Source organism: Hemiscyllium ocellatum, chromosome X (genome assembly GCF_020745735.1).
Source record: "Hemiscyllium ocellatum isolate sHemOce1 chromosome X, sHemOce1.pat.X.cur, whole genome shotgun sequence".
Taxonomy (NCBI): domain Eukaryota; kingdom Metazoa; phylum Chordata; class Chondrichthyes; order Orectolobiformes; family Hemiscylliidae; genus Hemiscyllium; species Hemiscyllium ocellatum.
In genome coordinates, this window is record NC_083453.1 from 20,563,679 (window position 1) to 20,584,853 (window position 21,175).

At 40.4% G+C, this 21,175-nt stretch overlaps 1 protein-coding gene across 1 annotated transcript in view; it reads right to left on the reverse strand.

Annotated features, from left to right (window-relative positions):
* LOC132805755 (sodium channel protein type 8 subunit alpha-like) overlaps positions 1-21,175 on the reverse strand; it is a 420,353-nt gene that overhangs the window by 327,184 nt on the left and 71,994 nt on the right. Inside the window, exon 6 of the mRNA XM_060820986.1 lies at positions 7,012-7,239. Coding sequence (XP_060676969.1) covers positions 7,012-7,239 — 228 coding nt within the window. The remainder of the gene's footprint in view (positions 1-7,011; positions 7,240-21,175) is intronic.

Below are 21,175 nucleotides of genomic sequence, written 5' to 3' on the forward strand. Positions count from 1 at the left end.
CCTAGCAGACTGTGGTTACCTGCCTAGCTCAGTCAAAACTGAGAAGTAGGTGGGTCAGGTTTGGGTTTGAAATTTTAACTTCCTGGTGACTCAACACATTTTTTGGGTGGGGGGTGGGTTAAAATAACTCTGAATGTGCCAGCAGTATAACACACAGCTGAAGGTACTGAATTCGAGCTAATACTGTCCAGTATTATCCATTAGGACATAAATGGTTTCCAGTACTATGTTGAAGTATAGTTGGGGATTTTTATCTTGTTGTTTCTGTCTACATCTTTTACCAAAGTGGAGGAGATGGGGAGATTAATATACAATTGACAGTGGGGCAGCCACAACAATTAAATGCAAAACAATTAAATATTGAAAGGTCTTTCATCAAATAGTGATTTCTCTCTCTCTCTCCATATTCAGATGACATTCGATAGATGTGTAGCACAAAACTATCCAGAAATTGCTGAGTGTCAGTATGTTAGAAGCATTTTAGGTAGGCTGCTTTCCACATACATCTGAGGTGTGCTCAGAATATATAAAATTACACAAGTGATCACTGTTAGCAATGTATTCTTACTGGCCATGTTTAAGGAAGATGACCTTTACAGATCACTCTTGTTTATCTGTTGCCAGCTGAAATGGGCACTGCTGTGTAATGCTTAGAGGTACTTGTTGTACAGAATTCAAGCTAAAATCAGTGTCCTGAGCTTTGTTAGAACTTCCTGCAACCTGTTGCTGCTTTGTTTTGAAGATTACATTCTGCTGCAGGACAAAGTCAAACTGTGCCAATGGCTAAACATGGTTTAAAACTGCAAGAATGTCATAATATCAAATTGCCTAGGACAAGAATATTCAATCAGCCTTTCTTTTAAAATACTTGATTTGGAGATGCCGGTGTTGGACTGGGGTGGACAAAGTTAAAAATCCCACAACACCAGATTATAGTCCAACAGGTTTAATTGGAAGCACACTAGCTTTCAGAGCAACGCTCCTTTATCGGGTCGTTGTGGAACCACCCTGATGAAGGAGCGTCGCTCTGAAAGCTAGTGTGCTTCCAATTAAACCTGTTGGACTATAACCTGGTGTTGTGGGATTTTTAACTTTTAAAATATACAAATTGAGAGCTTGCTGAAAACAAGCACATGGTTGACAATCTCCTTTTTCCCTCTATTCCTTCTTTTTTCAAAATATTACCTTCTACCTGACAGAACAATATGTGACCCACACATTCACCGTCAAGCAAGAGGGCAACGCTGTCACAAGCTTCTAGCACCCCTCTATAACCAGTCAGTTAGGCATACGTGAGCAGGAGGAATGATCACTCCCAATTTGTAAACTCTCTCTTAGGGGAGGTGTCGACTCCAGAGCTGCTAGACTTCAAGTTGACCAAACCCAATTTTTCTAAATTGTGTATATCTATAAATTACACGGTGCAAATACTGACATCTATATAGTGTTCTTTATTTTAAAGCTGATAAAGCCATTTATTCACACATAGGACAAAAGGAAATTGTCCATACACTGTACCATATTTTTAAAAATGGAGACTGTCAATTCCTCCAGTAATGCCCAACCAACCAAACGCGCCCCACCTGGTCCACGTTCAATCAGCAAGGATTGACAGTTAACAGTTCTGGCTGCATCGCCATACCAACCATGGTCTGTTCTTGTCTCACATAAACTGGTGTTCCCTTTCTAAGTTTGGTTTCTTGCATTCCAATCTTGATGAGGACAAGAAAAAAATGCTTCGATTTGTTTTGTCCTTTTAGCAATGTTAAATTCATTCACAATGAATAATCTTGTAGCTAAAAACTAGTAACTTAGATATAGAATTGCATGGAATTACAGAATAGCAACAGTGCAGATAGAGGCCATTCAGCCCATTGAGCCTGCACTAACCCTCCAAACAGCATCCCACTCAGGCTAGCCCATCTCCATTACCCCACATTTACCATAGTTGACCCACCTAACCTGCACATCCCTGAATATTACCAGGCAATTTAACTTGGTCAATTTACCTGACCTGCACATCTTTGGACTGTGTGAGGAAACCAGAACACCTGGAGGAAATCCACACAGACACGGGGAGAATGTGCAAACTCCACACAGCCTGTCACCCAAGGCTGGAATCAAACCTGGGTCCCTTGCTCTGTAAGAGAGCAGTGCTAACCACTGAGTCACCATGCCACCCATGTCTGAGTTATTTATCTTCTGGACAAACATTATTCCAAATTGTGTTGCTTGACCAGTTCCAGTTTTCATTTATTCCATTTATTCTTTTATGACCTCATCTACCTGAGACTTCACCATTTAATGTCTCGTGTACTAGAAACCCCAAATCTTTCCAGTCTTCCACAGCACCCAGTTTTTCCCAAGGCATCACTTTCTTCAAAATACACCGCTTACATTTCCTGCCATTGGATTCCATCACCCACTTCATTAAACTATAGGTTCTGAAGCCCAGGCTAATGCTGTAGGGACACAGATTCAAACCCCACCACGACAGCTGATGGAATTTAGATTCAGTTAAATCTGGAATGAAGTTTTTTTTAAAAAGCCAGTCTCAGGAATAACTGTATCACAAGGACTACATGGGTATAAGATGACAACTCATTGCCGTGATGGCACGTGACATTTGTGACATATGAATGTCAGGCAATGACTGTCTCTAATAAGAGAGAACTTAACCATCGCTTCTTGACATTCAATAGCATGACCGTCATTGAATCCTCCTTTATCAACATCCTGAGGGCTACCATTGACCAGAAACTGACCTAGACTAGCCATATAAATACAAGAGCAAGTCAGACGCTCGGACTCCTATGGTGAGTAACTCACCTCCTGACTCCTCAAAGTCTGTTCATCATCTACAATGCACAAGTGAGAGTGTGATGGAATACTGTCAAGAGTGTGGCGCTGGAAAAGCACAGCAGGTCAGGCGGCATCAGAGAAGCAGGAGAATCAATGGTTCAGGCATAAGCCCTTCATCAGGAATCAGAAATGTGGTGGAATACTCCCCACTTGCCTGGATGGGGGCAGCTCCAACAACACTCAACACTCTCAAGACACTTGACACCATCCAGTTCAAAGCAACTTACTTGATTGGCAGCACATCCACATACATTCACTGCCTCCATCACTGATGCTCAATAGCAGCAGTGTATACCATCTATATGATGCTCTGCAGACATTCACCAAAGAACCTGAGACAGCACCTGCCAAACCCACAACTACTTCCATCTAGAAAGACAAGGGCAACAGATACATAGGAACACCACCACCTGCAAGTTCCACTCCAAGCCACTTACTTGGATATATATGACCTTTCATTTAGTGTCACTGAGTCAAAATCCTGGAATTCCCTCCCGAGTGGAATCATGTGTCTGCCTGTAGTACATGAACTCCAGCAGGTCAAGAATGCAGCTCAGCACCACCTTATCAGGGGCAATTAGGGATGGGGCAATAAATGCTGGCCCAAGTGGGAGGGCAAGTTGAAGTGTTCAGCCACGGGACGGTGGGGTTGGTGGGTGTGGGTGTCCCAGAGATGTTCACTGAAATGATCTGCAAGAAGGCGTCTTGTCTTCCTGATATAAAGGAGACCATATCGGGTGCAACGGATGCAGTAGACGACATTGGTAGAGGTACGGGTAAATTTCTGACTGATGTATCCTTCTGAGGATGTAGAAATACTTTTTCAGTCCCAGCTGTCATTCTTGTGTATCTTAGCTGCACCCCTCTCAAACCCAATATATTCTTCCTGCGGTGTGGTACAGAACTGAACAAGTACTCCAGATGGGACCTAACAAGAACTCTTTACAACCGTAGAAGAACTTCTGTCCCCTTGTGTGTCAAGGCCAAGATAAAGGCTATAATTCTATGAACCATTTAAAAGCATGGAAGCACCGTCACCTGCAAGTTTCCCTCCAAGCCACTCACCATCCTGACTTGGAAATATATCGCCATTCCTTCAGTATCGCTGGGTCAAATTCCTGGAATTCCCTCCCTAAGGGCATTGTGGATCTATGTACAGCACATGGACCACAGAGGTTCTAGAAACCTGCTAGATCATCCTCAGATCCAGAGTGGTAATGGGGAAATTGATGAGACTTGAACATATGACTGTACAGACTGCAAACGTCCTCACAAATGTCATCTGCCACAGTTTCAACCACTCAATCTATCAATGTCCTTCTGAAACTTCCTGTGTTCACTACACCGTTTACTTCTGTACCATCCAAATTCCATGTTATCAGCAAACTTGATCTCGATTTCTTCATTATTTTTAATATCCATTCAAAGATTTGAGTGCAACTGGTAAGACTGGTACTTACTGCCCATCCTAATTGCCCTTGATAAGGTAATAGTGAGCCAACTTCTTGAATCGCTGCAGTCCATTTGGTGCAGGTACACCTACAGTGTTGCTTATGGTTATTGCCTACAACAAAAGAAAATCCTAAGGCCCAAGGACATTTTCCTGAGGGACACCACTGGTCACATGCTGGCAATGATAGCATGTATCCATTATCTCTACTTTCTGTCTCCTAACACCAAATGAATTCCAAACCGATGCCAATTGGTTACCTCCAATTCCATATACATTGATCTTTAAAAACAATGTCTTGAGTGTAACCTTGTATGAAGTTTTCTGAACGTTCATGTAAGTAATATGAATAGATAATCCATCACATTTGTAACCTCCTCAAAACATTCACCATGAACAATTGGTTTCTCCCATCCGTTAATATTTGGCCAAATACACAATCACCATTTCAAACTGCAGTTTCTAGTACCTTCCAGATACTACACATCAAACTAGTAGGCTTATAACTTTCAGCGTACTCTTTCCTACCCTTACTGAAACAATCATCATTTCCCATGTCAAGGAACAATTCCTCAATCAAGCGTCTTTTGGAAGATTGTGACGAAGGCAACTACTTACTTATTTGCTTTATTAACCTTTGGTCAAAACCCATCAGATTCTGGAAATTTGCCAATCTTCGGTGTCATTACTTTTGCTATTACCATTTTGCTGACTGATATTAAATCTATTAAGTGCCTGCTTTCAATTTATTTTTCGTTTTCCTGTAATGTCTGGTATTTTAATCCTCTTCCTCTGCTGCAAATCCCATAAGGAATAGGAATAAGAGTAGGCCGTTCAGCCCCTCGAGCCTGCTCCACATTCACTAGGATCATGGCTGATCTGACATGCCCATTTTTCTGCCCTTTCCCCACAATCCTCAATTCCCCTACTGAGCAAGAGTCTATCTTAGCCTTTATTATTCACAAGGACTCTGTCCCACCAGCAGAACTACAACTGTCTGTGGCACGGAGTTCCAAAGACTCTGAACCCTCTGAGAGAAGAAATTCCTCCTCATCTCAATCTTAAATTGGTGCCCTTTTATTTTGAGGCTATGTCCTCTGGTCCTAAACTTCCCCATGAGAGGAAACATCTTCTCAGCATTTACCCTGTCAAGCCCCTTAAGAATCCTTATGCAAAGTCATAAACTTAGCAAGGTTGCCATTTCCCTATTTTCACGTACAATATCACCTGTGTTTCTCATTCATAAGTGGTATCTCCCTGGGGACTTTCAACATCAGTTGGTTCTTCTTAGCCAGATCACATTCTGTCCTATTTCCAGCATGCAAATGTGCTCCTCTCAATAGCGAAAATGTAAAACCATGCTTCATGTAGTATTGATGATGTTAAATTAAATCATGGCACAAATCAAACTATTTCATTCATTGCTCCAATTATGAATGGACTGAGGCATTGTCATTATGTAGATCAAATCAGGGCACACAAGGCAATCCACGTTCCTAACAAAACTGTCTCATTCCTTGAGACAACTAGCTTACCCTGGATCCATGGTCAGTGGCTCATTTCAGACACAAGGAGCTTTGCAGCTACACAAAGCCTGCAGACCAGGGGTTAGCCATGCTTCTACATTCTGGACATAACAAAATACGAGGAGGAGGCAACCAATCGACCCTTCAGGCCTGCTCCACTGTTCAATATGATCCTGACTGACCATCTAACTCAATTCCCTGTTCCCACTTTCTCCCCATACCCTTTGATCCCTTCAGCCCTAAGTACTATATTGAACTCCTTCTTGAAAATATTCAAGGTTTTGGCCTCTACCCTTTCCTGTCATAGAGAATTCCACAGGCTCCCCACTCTCTGGGTGAAGACATTTCTCTTTATCTCAGTCCTGAATGGTCTACCATGTATCCTTAGACTGTGACCCCTGGTTCTGGACTCCCCGGTCATCGGGGAAATGTAAACTCATCCTGAACTCCTCCCAAACTATTCACAAACCACTAATGAATATTCTGAAACCTCATTTAGAACCAAAAATGATAGGTTTGCTGCTTATATAAGAGGATTCTTTAATTTCAAGACAAAAGTCTTTGGTATGGTTACAAGTGTCTTGCCTGCCTGCTAAGTCAACAACTTATTCTTAGTTCTCTCTCTCTCGTATCTGGATAAGTCCTCCATGTTTGTGGCTTTTACCGGATAAAAGAATTTCACACACACACTTTAATATATTCTTATTGACACATCTATCCAACTAAATTGTTCACTGTCGTGTAGGAATCAAGCACCTGGTGATACAAGTGAGGACGGAGGAAATTTGGACAAAGTTTGCCAAGCGAAACAGCAAGAGCCGTACACTAAGCTAGCAAGAAGGGCCATCCTCGCAGAGGGTCAAAAATAACAATTACACTCAAAAGACATTCAGATTTGTTTCCAGGGTCGAAGAATTTGGTGAAAAGATGGGCAAGCGAAGCTTATGACAGTCTTGTTGGGCCTAGTGGCTTTCTCAGTTTCTAAAAGGTAGCATACACAGACATATAATATCAAGTATTCTCAATGGAAGAAATCAAGACACAAAGGTCAAATCAATGAAAGGTATTGCACATTGACATACCAACCGATCATGCCAAAACACTGCCAATAATTCCCTTCTAACAGGAGAAGCAAGACACATAACCCAGAAATATGGATTATTCAATGCTTACTGTCATTCATAATGTAGTCATTAAAGTCAAAAATCCTTGTTCCATTTTCATCTGTGGCATTTAGATATGCTGGATTGGGTGGCCAAATGACACACTTCTGCCTCAAGTTGCCCATAAACAACTGGAGTCCAATAAGGGCAAAGACACTCAGGCAGAATACAGTCAAAATCATTACATCAGACAGCTTCTTCACAGACTGGATTAGAGCACCCACAATGGTCTTCAGGCCTGTAGAAATAAACATACACTGTTATACCTATACTCTGGGTGAACACTCATCTCATATGTTCACAAAAAGAACAGAAATCACATTCCAGAAAAAGTTCATGCAGGAAAGCAAGCAGTGTTGAATGCAAACCATGTCAATGGATTTAATAACAATGCTTGAGCTCAAAACTAAAAGGGCTGTTGATAAAGCTTGTGGTGGAGACAATTTTTAACGGTCACTAGCAACTGGTTATTTTTAGTTTTGACTTATCAGACACAATTGCAGCATCATTAATAGCTAGCAGCAGGGCACATATGACTGATTCTTTAAGCAAGCTTGGGACTGGCACTCCTACGAGCAGTGGATTTGGATACTGTCTATCCTGAATTTCACTGTAATTTGCTAAGAAAAGATAGGATGGTTTGGTTGGGACATGGGTAAAATGCCACACTTGTGGAGTATTAGTTTCAAAGTGTGGGGTGAAGTAGACTGTTGAATAAACAGTTTTGTTTTATATCAAATCATGATACACTTGGCCTGAAATGCTTGATACTAAAATAAGGTAACTGAAATAATAACACATTCCATTCCTCTGCACTAAAAGTTCTCACTGAGAAACAAAATAAAAATTAATCTAGAAAATGTGAACTTGCATATCTTATTAGGTAGCACTCACCCATTATCATACACAGAATAAATTCTACTGTGTCCACTTCGATCTTCTATTGTACAGCTACAATACCCTTCCCATACTACAGTTCAGTTGTCCCAAAGTACCTGTTTGCTACACCAAATAACTGAAAACTCGAATGAACAATTCTAATAAGTAATAATGCTCCAAAGGTTAATGCATTTTCAAGATAGTTGATGCAATAATTCAAAATACAAAACTGAACTGAAATGATTAATTATGCAATCTCAGGCTAACTTTAATTTACCCACATTGTTGAGTGAGCTTCATGTTTCTCACTAAATGGTGAGCAGGGTTTGTAATTCAACTATTTACTGACCTTTCAGAATCTATGTTGTGCCAGCACAATGTGGTCAAGATACTTGGAGCAACATAACATGAGCTTTTGTCATCATCACTTTGACTACAGTACTGGCACACTAGTCCAGCATTAACCTGATAGGCCACATAGCCTTCCTTCCTACTATTGACTTTGTGATTTCAGTAGCCAGTTGCTAACAGTTTGATATGTGCTCACTCTCTCATCTCAAAACCCTCTTTATCCATTGCAAAGTTTTTATCTTTATTGTCTTTCTCAATACCTCTGCAGTCATTATTCCTATAAGCTTTCTTCTTATTGTCCCAGGTCCAAATTCACTCAGAGTAACAACATAAAATCTGAACTTTACCTCCTAGTCAAAAACAAAAAGTCCCTTCACTGTAATGAAGGCAGTTCCCCAATAGTTCACCAAGGCAACCATTCTTCATATAAGCCTTTGTCAGTGAGTGGCAGCAGATCCTTGGACCACAGACACACTGCTGAAAAGTTGAGTTCTATCCTCACCTGATGGCACCCCACAGACAATTTTCCCTTTGCAGCTACTGGGCAGTAAGAACCCAGCATGGTGCATTTTCTCTTCCTTAGTTGAAGGGCACTGATACCAATTAAAATCAGATAACGCAGCGGAAATTAACAACTGAGTTAAGGTTAGAGGAGTTATTTACTGACCCACAAAACCTTATTTATTACATGACTATTAATATGGTCACCAGATAGTTGCTTCAAACTCAGACAGCTCAGAATCTCACAAGCCTGACCTATTGAGTTAATTTTGAATTGCTGATAGTTTTGTAATTTTTCTAAAATTTCCATTCAACTGCATGCATTAAATCCAGAGAATGCCAAACGTGAGTGTGATACAAGCCTCAATAACTTTGGGATGAGTTAACCAGACACTGCTAATGCCTGCCTTGACTTTTACAACTACTTCCATCTTTATGCTCTTCAGTGGCAATCTCCCATGGTAGAAACTGCTCAGTCCATTCCATTCTGAGTATTAAAAGAAAAAGCAGCCTTAAAGCCTAGCGCTCATTAAGAGTCCTGTTAATGTCATCAGTGGCACTATTTGTTCAAATTACAGTATGAGCCTCCTGCTGGTGAATGAGCTAAATTCGATAAGAGGTCCCCAAAACATAAGTATGGAAAGCATAACAGCAATGAACACTAAGACATATTGACTCTGTTTTTGCTAGGACTGAACTTATCTCCACTGTTTAGGAGGCATCAGATTAAATTATACTTGGTTATTTCATACTGTCAGAATGCTTGTTAGCTCAGGCCAAGTAAACAGATTTGATAGCTCCACTAGAATTGTTGAGAGGTTTATTTGGGACAAGGGTACACAACTTTTGCAGACTCACACTTATAACTACCATTCTAAGAACAGAAAGGCAGAGCTCAATCACTTTAAGTGAAGATTATCTGTAGAGCAATCATTGATTTTGCACTCAAATGGAGGACCAGGTCACTTTAAACAGGTCCAATTACACATTTTTAAAAAACATTCACAAGATATAGGCATAATTTCTTGCCCATCCCCAACTGTCCAGAGGGCAGTTAAGAGTCAGGTGCATTGCTGTTGGTCTGGACTCATGTGTAGGTCAGACCTGGTGGGAGTAGGGAACAATGGATGAATAGAGATATTGAGGCTCAAAGGAATGAGGAGGAGGCATATGTTAGATACAGACAACTCTGGGATCAAGTGAAGCTCTTGAAGTTTATAAGGGGAGGAGGGACATTCTTAAGAAGGAAATCAGAAGGTCAAAAAGGGGATATGAAAGGTTAAGGATAATCCAAAGAGAATCTACAAGAACACTAAAAGCAAAAAAGCAACTAGGGAGAGAATAGGGCCCCTGAAAGATCAACAAATTCATCTATGTATGGAACCACATGAGAAGGAAGAGACACTAAACAAGTGTTTTGTGTGAGTATTTACTGGGGAGAAAGGCATGGAGTCTAGGGAACTCGGGGAAATAAATATTGATGTCTTGAAAACAGTCCACATCACAGAAGAGGAGGTCTTAAAAAACATAAAGGCAGATAAATCTCTGGGATCTGATCAGGTGCATCCCAGGACAGTGTGGGAAGCAAGGGAAGAAATGGTGGGTCCTCTGGCAGAGATATTTGCATGATCTACAGCCACGGGTAAGGTGCTGGAGGACTGAAAGGTGGCTAATGTTGTGCCTTTATTTAAAGAAGGCTGCAAGGAGAAGCCTGGGAACTACAGAACTGCATCAGTGTTGGGTAAGTTGTTGGAGGGGATTCTGAAAGACAGGATGTACATGTATTTGGAAAGGTAAGGATTGAATAGGGATAGTCAACATGATTTTGTGCATGGGGAATGATGTCTCACCAACTTGATTGAGTTTTTTGAGGTCATGACCAAAAAGATTGATGAAGGTAGAGCAGTAGGCATTGTTTACATGGACTTTAGTAAAGTCTTTGACAAAGTTCCACATGGTAGACTAATTAGCAAAGTTAGGTCACATGAGATTCAGGGAGAGCTTCCCAATTGAATACAAAATTTGCTTCATGGCAGGAGACAGAAGGTGGTGGTGGAGAGTTGTGTTTTAGACTGGAAGCCAATGGCCAGCAGTGTTTAGCAGGAACCGGTGTTGTGTCCACTGTTGTTAGCCATTTATATATATATATATATATATATATATATATATAATTTGGGTGAGAATACAGGAGGCATGGTTTGTAAGTTTGTGAATGACACCAAAATTGGTGGCATAATGGACAGTAAAGAAGGTTATCTACAATTACAAAGGGATCTTGATCAATTGGGCCAATGGGCTGAGGTCTTGCAAATGGAGTTTAATTTTGATAAATGGAAAGTACTGCATTGTGGTAAGACAAATAACTTATACAGTTAATGGTAGGGCCCTGGGAAGTGCTGTCAAAGAGACAGACCTAGGATTTCAGGTACATAGTTCATGAAAAGTTGCATCACGGGTAGTCATGGTGATAAAGAAGGCAATTTGGCATGCTTGATTTTTTTTATTGCTCAGACCATTGAGTGTAGAAGTTGAAACTTCATGTTGCAGTTGTATTGGATGTTGGTGAGGCACTTTTGGAGTTCTGGTCACCCTGTTATAGGAAGGACATTATTAAATTGGAGAGGGCGCAGAAAAAATTAACAAGGATGATACCAGGACTGGAAGGTTTGAGTTATAAGGAAGGGCTGAATAGGCTGGGATTTCTTTTCATTGCAACGTAGAAGTTTGAGGTGTGACCTTATAGGGATTTATAAAATCATGAGGGGCATAGATAAGGTGACTAGCAAAGGTCTTTTCCCCAGGGTAGGGAAGTTCAAAACTAGAGGGCATAGATTTAAGATGAGAGGAGAAAGATTTACAAGGAACTTGAGGGGCAACTTTTTTTTACACAGTGGCTGGTTCGTATGTGGATTAAACTGCCAGAGGAAGTGGTAGAGGCAAGTACAGTTACAACATTTAAAAGAAATTTTGACAGGTACATGAATAGGAAAGGTTTAGCAGAATATGGGCCAAATACTGTCAAATGGGCCTTGTTTAGTTTGGGAAACTCGGTTGGCATGGATGAGTTGGACCAAAGGGTCTGTTTCCATGCTGTATGACTCTATGACATCAGATTTCCTCCTTTGAAAGACATTAGCGATCAGATGACAATCAGTACTGGTTTCAAGGTCATCATGAGACTCTTAATTCCAGATTTTCAATTGAATTCAAATTCCACCATCTGTCAAACCCGGGTCCCCAGGTCATTACCGGGTGTCTAGTGATTAATAGTCTAGTGAAAACAGCACTGAGCCATTGCCTTCTCTTGGTGAGGGGGTGTGGCCTATACCTAACTGAAGGCATGTCTTTGAGAATTTGACAATACTCAACAGAAATTCTCAAAATACTTCATTTCTTTATATCAATCAACTCCATCACAACTTAGCGAACTGGCAACAGAAGCAACAGCAAAACGTTAACAAATTGTAAGGAACAGTTCAGTGGCGCAGCATAACATCCATCTTCCTCTGCCACAAAGCCTCCTGTATATTTAAAATTTGGATAGGTTAAATGAAACAACACTCGTGTTGCAATTAAAGAGATGCAAACACCATAAAACACTCTAGGAAAGTAGAAACTTTTGGCCCCTTGAGCTTCAAGAGAGAAATTGAGAATTAAAACAATTGAAGCAGTTATGAACGAGCCATTATTTTGCAATCTGGTTTGGGGAGGTTGATTTGCCAATTTGTGCTAAGTACTAATGAAGTATTCTGACATTACTTATTCATTTAATCTTAATTAACCATCTCATTGATGTTACATTACTATGGAAACAATTGAACCAGCAACAGATGCTCACACCAATCTGTGCCCAAGATGTAGGGCACAAACTGCACTTACACCATAAGCTGACTTTGATACTTAAGAGTTAAAGCTTCGAACAGAGTAGTCCCTCCTGAATACTGTCACACAGCTCTTTGTTGAATCTTCATGTCAACAAGCACAATCTGCGTGTGTCTTCTTTTTACCAAGTGAAGACCTCTGCTCCCAGCCATTAATTCATCAGGTGCCCAAGGGGAAGAGGTCCCTACTGCATGTTTTTTTTTCAAATCAGGTTTGACAAACCACTTATGTTCCATGTCAAATCTAAACAAGACAGGATTGCTATCTTCAAGGGGTTTCACCTCCACAATCTGGTGAAGACCCAACTCAGGAGTTATATTGTCTTTTCTGAATTGCTGTGAAGGAACTATTAACTCCAGGCATCCTGTCTTTGACAAAGCCTACATTGGGAGACTCCCTTCTTTGGAGGACAATACTGCACCTTAAAAGGTTCCTCACTGTCTCTTCTGGTGTTACACTGTTGCACCCAGTGCAACACCACTCATGTTCAATTGCTCACTCTGGTAAACTCCAGTCTGATGGTGGGAATCCTGACAGGTGCCAGTCACATCAGTGCAATGAGGCTTGACTCAGGAATGAGGGTCAGGACTAGGATCGGGATAGATGTGTAGGAAGAGGAGAATTCCCACCTTCCTGGAACTTAGCTCCAAACAGTAGAATTTTCCCCACCACTCCAACCTCTGCATCTCCTACAGTGGCGTGAGGTTGTATTGGGCTTACACTAGTGCAAAGTAATGGCATAATTTACTGACAGTGTGATGCTTCATATTTTAACAAATTGTGCAAAGTTGGCTCAAGCAGGGCACCTCCTAATACTTTGAGGTTTCACCAGAAACAATCTCTTTAAAACTGCCTCATAAATCGTTTGTATTTTACCAAACAGTGCATTGTTGTTATGGATAACTCGATAAAGCATCAAAATGTAACAGTTGGACACTGGAGAGGAGAGTTCTGACGATATTCACTTCTACAGTGAGCACTTCCAATCTGGCTTATTTGCTTTGCATCAGTCTATGCAAGCACTGGTTTAAAACTACCACCTCATGTTGAACCAAGTTCTTTTTTAAATCATTGCGTTTAATTTACATACTGGTTGCAATTTGCAGACAAATTTATATTAGAGTCTAGATCGGGCAAAAGATCAAGAAGTCGTGTCAGAGTGCAAATCTGGATTTGGTAATTTGTAAATTGTCATTGGAGATGCTACTCTTTGAGGGTGGAAAACAAGTTAAAGACACCTAGAAGGTCCCAAATTACATTCTGCAGATAGCCTGAGCAAACCTCTGCCCAATATTTTAAAATAACATCAAGAATACATTATTATTGAACAGCATTTACCTTGCCATATGCCACAGAGCCATCTCAACTGGCTGCATATATTTAAAAAATTGCACATAGGATGTGGGCACCATTTGTTGCCCATCCCTAATTGCCCAGAGGGCACTTAAGACCACATTGCTGTGGGCGTGGAGTCACATGTAGGCCAGAAGAGTAAGGTGGGCTGATTTCCTTCCCTAAAGGATGTTGATTAACAAGATGAGTTTTAAACGATAATCAACAGTGGTTAAATGGGCGCCATTCAACTCCCCCTTTGTTTAAAATTCCAGAATGTTATTCAATTCAAATTTGACATGGTAGGATTCGAATTCACGTCCCCAGCACTTTAGCCTGGGGCTTTGGATTACGAGTCGAAAAGTGTGGCGCTGGAAAAGCACAGCAGGTCAGGCAGCATCCGAGGAGCAGGAGAGTCAACGTTTCGGGCAAAGGACATTCATTGGCTCTTCCTGATGAAGGGCATATGCCCAAAACGTTGATTTTGCTGCTCCTCAGATGCTGCCTGACCTGCTGTGCTTTTCCAGCACTACTCTAATCTTGACTCTGGTTTTCAGCAGCTGCAGTCCTTGTTTTTAACTATTTTCCTAATCAGTCTGTTCAGAGATGTTACAACACACTATTGCAAAAGGTGGGACTGGAACACAGGTCACTTGGCTCAGCGGTAGGGAGACCACTGCGCCACAAGAACCCTTGCCAAGCCTGAAGTGCTACTAACTGGCACTGAAGTTTTGACACTTGTGATCTCACTATGCTAACTTCTGATCAGGCTCAAAGATGTTTCTCATAACTGAAATCTGTACTAAGCTCATCCAAGGCTTGACCATTGCTCTTGCAATCGAGGAGGGTCCTCTAACAACTCTTGCATTTGTAAAGGTGGTGTCTTTCATTTTTGTACTTTTTGAAATTGTGGATTGAAATGAGAAGGAATTGTTTTAAAGCTGGTGTTTTGAAAAGAAGTAACCTGACACACATGGCAGGCATCATTTAAATAGCTGCTTGAACATAGTTTAGGTTGCAGAAAAACTGGACCTGAGGGGCCAGGTTAGATGCAACTGTGGTTGGCAACAAGACGCTGATTGGTCTATGGAGCAGTGACCAGTTATCGATAACAAAGCCCTCATGCCCAGCCCACCAACAACCGTGTGATTGGTTCTCAGGTCATTTTAAAGAATGTTATTCATTCAAGGGATGTTGGCATCACTGGCTAGGCCAGCCTTTTCTGCCCATCCATAATTACTCAGAGGGCGGTTTAAGAGTCAACCACATTGCTGTGTGGTCAGGAGTCACATGAAGGCCAGACAAGATAAGGAAGTTTCCTTCAATAAAGTACATCAGTGAACTAGACAGGTTTTTTCTGACAATCAATATTAGACTCTTAGTTCCAAAGTTTAAAAATTAAATTCAAATTCCACCATCTACCGTGGCAGGATTTGAACCTAGGTCCCCAAAACATGATCATGGTCTCTGGATTAACTGTCAAACAATAATACCAGTCAGCCAGTGCCTCCCCTTATGAACAATTTGGGACTGGAAACAAGATTCAGACAAGCGATTTGATCTCGACACTAGCTCAGCAGCTGTCTCTCTGTTCTCTGCACTTTAAGCTTGAAGAAAACCAGTTCATCTTTCCTTCAGCAGTTAGTGCAAACTGTGACTTTTAATGGAAAATCAGAGACCTTTTTATAAGTGAAACAGCCACTCTGCACCTCTTGCAAATCAATGGAAGCATTCAAAATAGGAAAACTGAGAAGCAAACCTTCTGATCAGTGACAACCAACTCAACAGATATAGTGAAGAATGCTGACCTGCTTTTCTAGTTTTGGAGGATTGTATGTACTTATATTAAAATCTTTAACTTTTAAAATGACTCCAGCAACAGCAGGGCTTGATTTCCAGTATGCTACTCCAAGGAGTTGTGACAAAATTTGAAGGTCTGTCCAGGAATGGATTTGAAACAGAGGCAATGAATATTTGGGTGTGGTATTAGAAAGTAAGACAGGTAAACATCAGGTTCTGTACTGCATTTAAGGCATGGCACTGGAAACTGCAGAGGACTTCTTGCAGGTGCTAGATTTGTCCCTAGCACACTTGAAAGGGAACTTTCAAAACCCAATTGATTGACTTGGCAGATAAACTAGAGGTAGCACAGCCGGGCAGAATCAGGCAAATTTCTGAACAGGATAGAAACAAAACGACATTACAGCTGAAAAGTGACTACTGCCTCATCGCTAATCTTCAAACTCCATACCACGGCTTTCCCTATCTTACTGGTGTTCCTCAAAGCTTCCTTTGTACAAGTTATAAAAGTGTATCATCACACAAGCTTTTGGAAAAAAAAACAAATAAAATGGAGAGAGTACTCAGAGGAGCATATACCTCTGCCACACTATGTTATCAATCCACACCATGTGACATTAACTTGACATTATTACAACGATGCCGCTCTTCTGTGAGACTTTTACACACCTGATTGATGCCTTATAACATCAAAGCAGAGAAACTATTTTCTTTCAGTAAGAGCTTCAATCTCACTGCAGAAGCTTCAAGTTAACCCGCATCCAACAACCTGCTCTGAAACCTCTGCTCATGTTTTGACAACTGTGACAAATTGCACCACTGCAACAATATTCTAAAAACAAAGTCAATTCATCTTCTTGCCCAATGTCAACAGATCCTTTAAAAAAAAATTCCAGGATCAGGATCGTGATTTGGATTTGCATTTTCATCAAGAACAAATCTGTTTTTCCTTGGCCCATACCCAATTTGTGCACCAGATTTCACTGAAATCCATTCAGTAGATTTTGAGATAGATTGCTTACAGACTAACAAGTGTGTAAACATTACCTGTTTCGATCTTCAGCGGCAATGATGATGATTGATGGTTCTTTTTAAAATCAATCACATTTAAACATTTGTTTTTGGATGAAAGCATAGCTGAAAAGGCCAGCATTTATTGCTCATCTCAAATTTTCCTTGAGAAAGTGGTGGTGAGCCACCTTCTTGAAGTACTGCACTCTGAGAGGTCTATGGGCCCCTACAGTGTCATGAAGAAGGGATTCCAGGATTTGGACCCAGCAACATTCAAGTCAGGATGGTGAGTGGCTTAGAAGGGTATTTGCAGGTGGTGGTGGTGGTGGTGTGCCCATATATCTGCTGCCCTTGTCCTTCTAAATGGAAGTGGCCATGGGTTTGGAAGGTGCAGTCTAAGGAGCCTTGGTGTGTTGCTGTAGTGTACCTTGTAGCTAGTACACACTGCTGCTGCTACTGAGTGTCAGTGGTGGAGGAAGTAAATATTGACGGTTGTGAATGTGGTGACAATTAAGTGGCTATTTTGTCCTGGATGGTGTCAAATAATATTGGAGGTGCACCCAACCAGGCAAGGGTGGAGTATTCCATCAGACTCCTGACATGTGCCTTGTTGTTGGTGGACAGGCTTTGGGGAGTTAGGAGGGTGTTACCCACTGCTGAATTCTTAGCCTGTGACCTGCTGTTGTAACTAGTGCATTTATAAGGCTAGTCCTGTTGAGCCTCTGATCAATGATAACCCCAGGATGTTGACAGTGAAGGCGTCAGTGAATATCAAGGAGCAATGGTTATATTCTCTTAGTTGATGATGGCCATTGCCTGACATTTGTGAGAGATGAGTGTTACTTGCTACTTTTCATTCCCAAGCCTGGATATTGTCCAGGTCTTGATGAATTTGCATGTTGACTGCTTCAATATCTGAATATTTGAGAAGTCGTGAATGATGCTGAACATTGTGTAATTATGTTGGAGGGAAGTCCACTCTGTAACTAGCAGCAACTATACCTTTATGAGATATCTCGATCAGATTGATAGTAAAGTAACCTGAAGGTGGAACAGATCATTCACACATCCCCAACCCCAACTTTTTATTGGCATTATATTCCCACCATTTTTGATCATTTCCCCTGTTCTGGTTGAATGTCTTTCTGGTCTTATGACTTTTCTATAAGTTCTTTGTTTTAACTTCAAAAGACTTCATTGTATTTCATGCTGTCACTTTATTTCAGGTTATTCATGTAAACAATATCCACCACTTTGCCCTCATCAATCTTATTGGTTACTTCATTAAAAAACTCAATCAAGTTTGTGAGACATGATTTTCCTCACACAAAGCCATGCTGACTATCCCTAATCAATCTTTGCCTCTCCTTTCTCAATGTAAATCCTTTCTTTCAGAATCAACTCTAACAACTTCCCCACCACCGATGTGACGCTCACAGGCCTCTAGTTTCCAGGCTTCTCCTTATAACCTTTCTTAAACAATGGCACAACATTAGCTACACTCTCATCCTCCAGTGCTTCATCCATGTTTAAAAATGATACAAATATTTCTGCTAGGGGCCTGGTAATTTCCCACCTAATTTCCCTCAACATCCTGGGAAACCACTTGATCAGGTCGTGGAGATTTATCTACCTTTATGTTTTCTAAGACCTCCAGCACTTCCTCTTCTGTTATGTCAACTGTTTTCAAAACAGCAATATTTATTTCCAAGTTCTCTAGTCTCCAATTCTTTCTCAACAGTTACAAATGACACAAAATATTCATTTGCTATCTCTCCCAACTCCTGAGGTTCATCATAAAGATGACCTCATTAATCTTTAAGGGGTCCTACTCTCTCTCTAGTTGCTCTCTTGCTCTTAATATATTCGTAGAATCTTCTGAATTATCTTTAACCTTAAGGGTCAAGGCTCTCTCATAACTCCTCTTTGCCCTTCTGATTACCTTCTTAAGAATGCCCTTTCAGTCTTTAAGAGATTTATTTGTTCCAAGTTGTCTACATCTAATTTAAGATTCATTTTTATTCTTGACTAGAACCTCAATATCTCTATTCATTCATTTTTCCCTGATCTTACCAGCCTTACCTTTCACTCTAACAGGAACATAATGCCTCTGAACTCACGTTATCTCACTTTTGAAATCCTCCCACTTGTCAGTCACCTCTTTACCTGTGAACAATCTACTCCAACCAACTTTTGAAAGTTCCTGTCTCATACTATTTAAACTTGTCTTACTCCAATGAAGAACTTTAACTTTTATACAAGGCCTATCCTTTGCCATAAACTGCTTTAAAACTAATACAATTATGATCACTAGTCCCAAAGTGTTTCCCTACAAACACTTCAGTCACTTGCCCTGCCTTTTTTCCCCAAGAGAAGGTCAGATTTTGCTCCTTCTCTCATAGGAACATTTTTATATTGATAAAGAAAACTTTCTTGAACATATTTAACAAATTCTTCACCATTCAAACTTTTAACACTATGGCAGTCCCAGTCAATATTTGGAAAATTAAAATCCCCTTCTATTACAACCCTATTATTCTTACATATATTTGAGATCTCGCTATATATTTGCTTCTCAATTTCCCTCCGACTGTTGGGGGAGGGGTACTATAGTACAATCCCATCAAGGTGATCATCCCTTTCTTATTTCTAATTGCAACTCATATATTTTTGCTAAATGATTCCTCAGAAATATCTTCTCTATTACAGTTGTAATGTTTTCCTTCATCAAAAACACTCCTTACCCTCCTCTCTTTCTATCCTTCGTACAATATCTAAAACCCAGTACATTGAGTTGCCAGTCCTGTCCTTCCCTCAGCTACATTTCTGTAATAGCTATGACATCCCAGTCCCATGTTCCCATCCATGCAGAGGTCAGCAGCCTCACCTGTAAGAGCTCTTACACTGAAATAAATGCAGTTTAATTCTTCAGAGTTACTTCATTCTCTGACCTGCTCTTGTCTGTCTTTTTTAATTAACTTGTTTTTTTCTGATTCAGAACCATCCTCATCTGTCTTTCTATTTTCACTGTTACTTAGGAAGCCCTCCCAAAAAAGGTTACAGGCTCCCAAAATAGAGCGAGCAAACATCCTCACTAGGATATTTGTCCCTTTCCAATTCAGGTGAAACCCATCATTTTTGAACAAATCTTTTGTGTTCCAGAAGAGATCTCAATGACCTAAGGAATTGAATCTCTGCAAATTGCACCACCTCTTCAGCCAGTGATTTATCTCCCCATCCTTTTGTTCTTTCCCTCAGAGCTTCCATCATCAAAGACTGTTGAACTTTTAACTTATTTCTTTATTTTCCTAGTTTAAATTAAGAAAGACTTAAATCTTAACTATTACCTTATTTCTTTACTTTTCTACTCATTCTATGAAATAATGCTTAACTTTTTAACTGTTTGTCTTATTACTTTGTACCAAAGTTTCTTGCAACTTGGTAGCTAAGATGGCGCCCAGTGCGGTGATATTATGTACTTCTCACTATACTCCTGTACTTCTGAGCTTGAGTACATGTGACAATAACATCTAAATTTAAATCTAACTGGCACCATAAGTAAACCAAAGATTATTACTTTTGATGATTTTTTTTAACCTTCTACTAAACCTCTTATATTCACTCTGCAAAGCCTGAACACTTCCCCAAACAATGTCATTCCTACCAATGTGGACAACAACTTGCCCACGATCCTACTACCACTTCTATTTTCCTCTGCGAGACTATCCCTTCAACAGTACCTAAAATGGAATATCTGTTTGAGAGAGGAATAGCTGCAGGAGACTTCTGAACTACCTTCTCCCCTTTCCTGACAGTCAATCATCGATCGGACTGACCCTGCTGTGTAATCACTTCTCTAAATCTACTAGTCATTACACTCAGTGTCCCTTGAATACTCTCTGTGACATTAAGCCTAAAAAAAACCTCAACAGCACCTTAGATATAAAAGTAAACTACCTTTCCTTACCCACAGATTTAATATTAAGCATTCAAAAGAAAAGAAAAAAGTAAACATATAAATGTTAAAAGGAAATAAAATGCTCAGCTAAACAAAAAAAACTACTCCTCCTCAAATAATCTAACATTCAGCGTTCAATCTCCGAATAAAACACAAAAACTAACTCCCTCCAGAGCTGTCCAGGAGTAGGCCTCTCCAGAAGCTCCATCTATAAACAAACAATCTCTCTTTCGTCACAGTTGTTTTTACATAAATCATTTTGTCAGAGATAAAACAAAAAAAATCACTCTGCAGATTGAAACACAAACGCCATCAAGAGTTGCTTAGATTATGACTCTTACAATTATGGTCAAAATGTTGCTTTTCAGTCATCTTCCTCCTTCCACTAGTCTGCAAGAGATATCAGGTCACTAGTTCACTTATCAAGGAAGAGTCACAGCTTACAATAATTGCTGAAGGA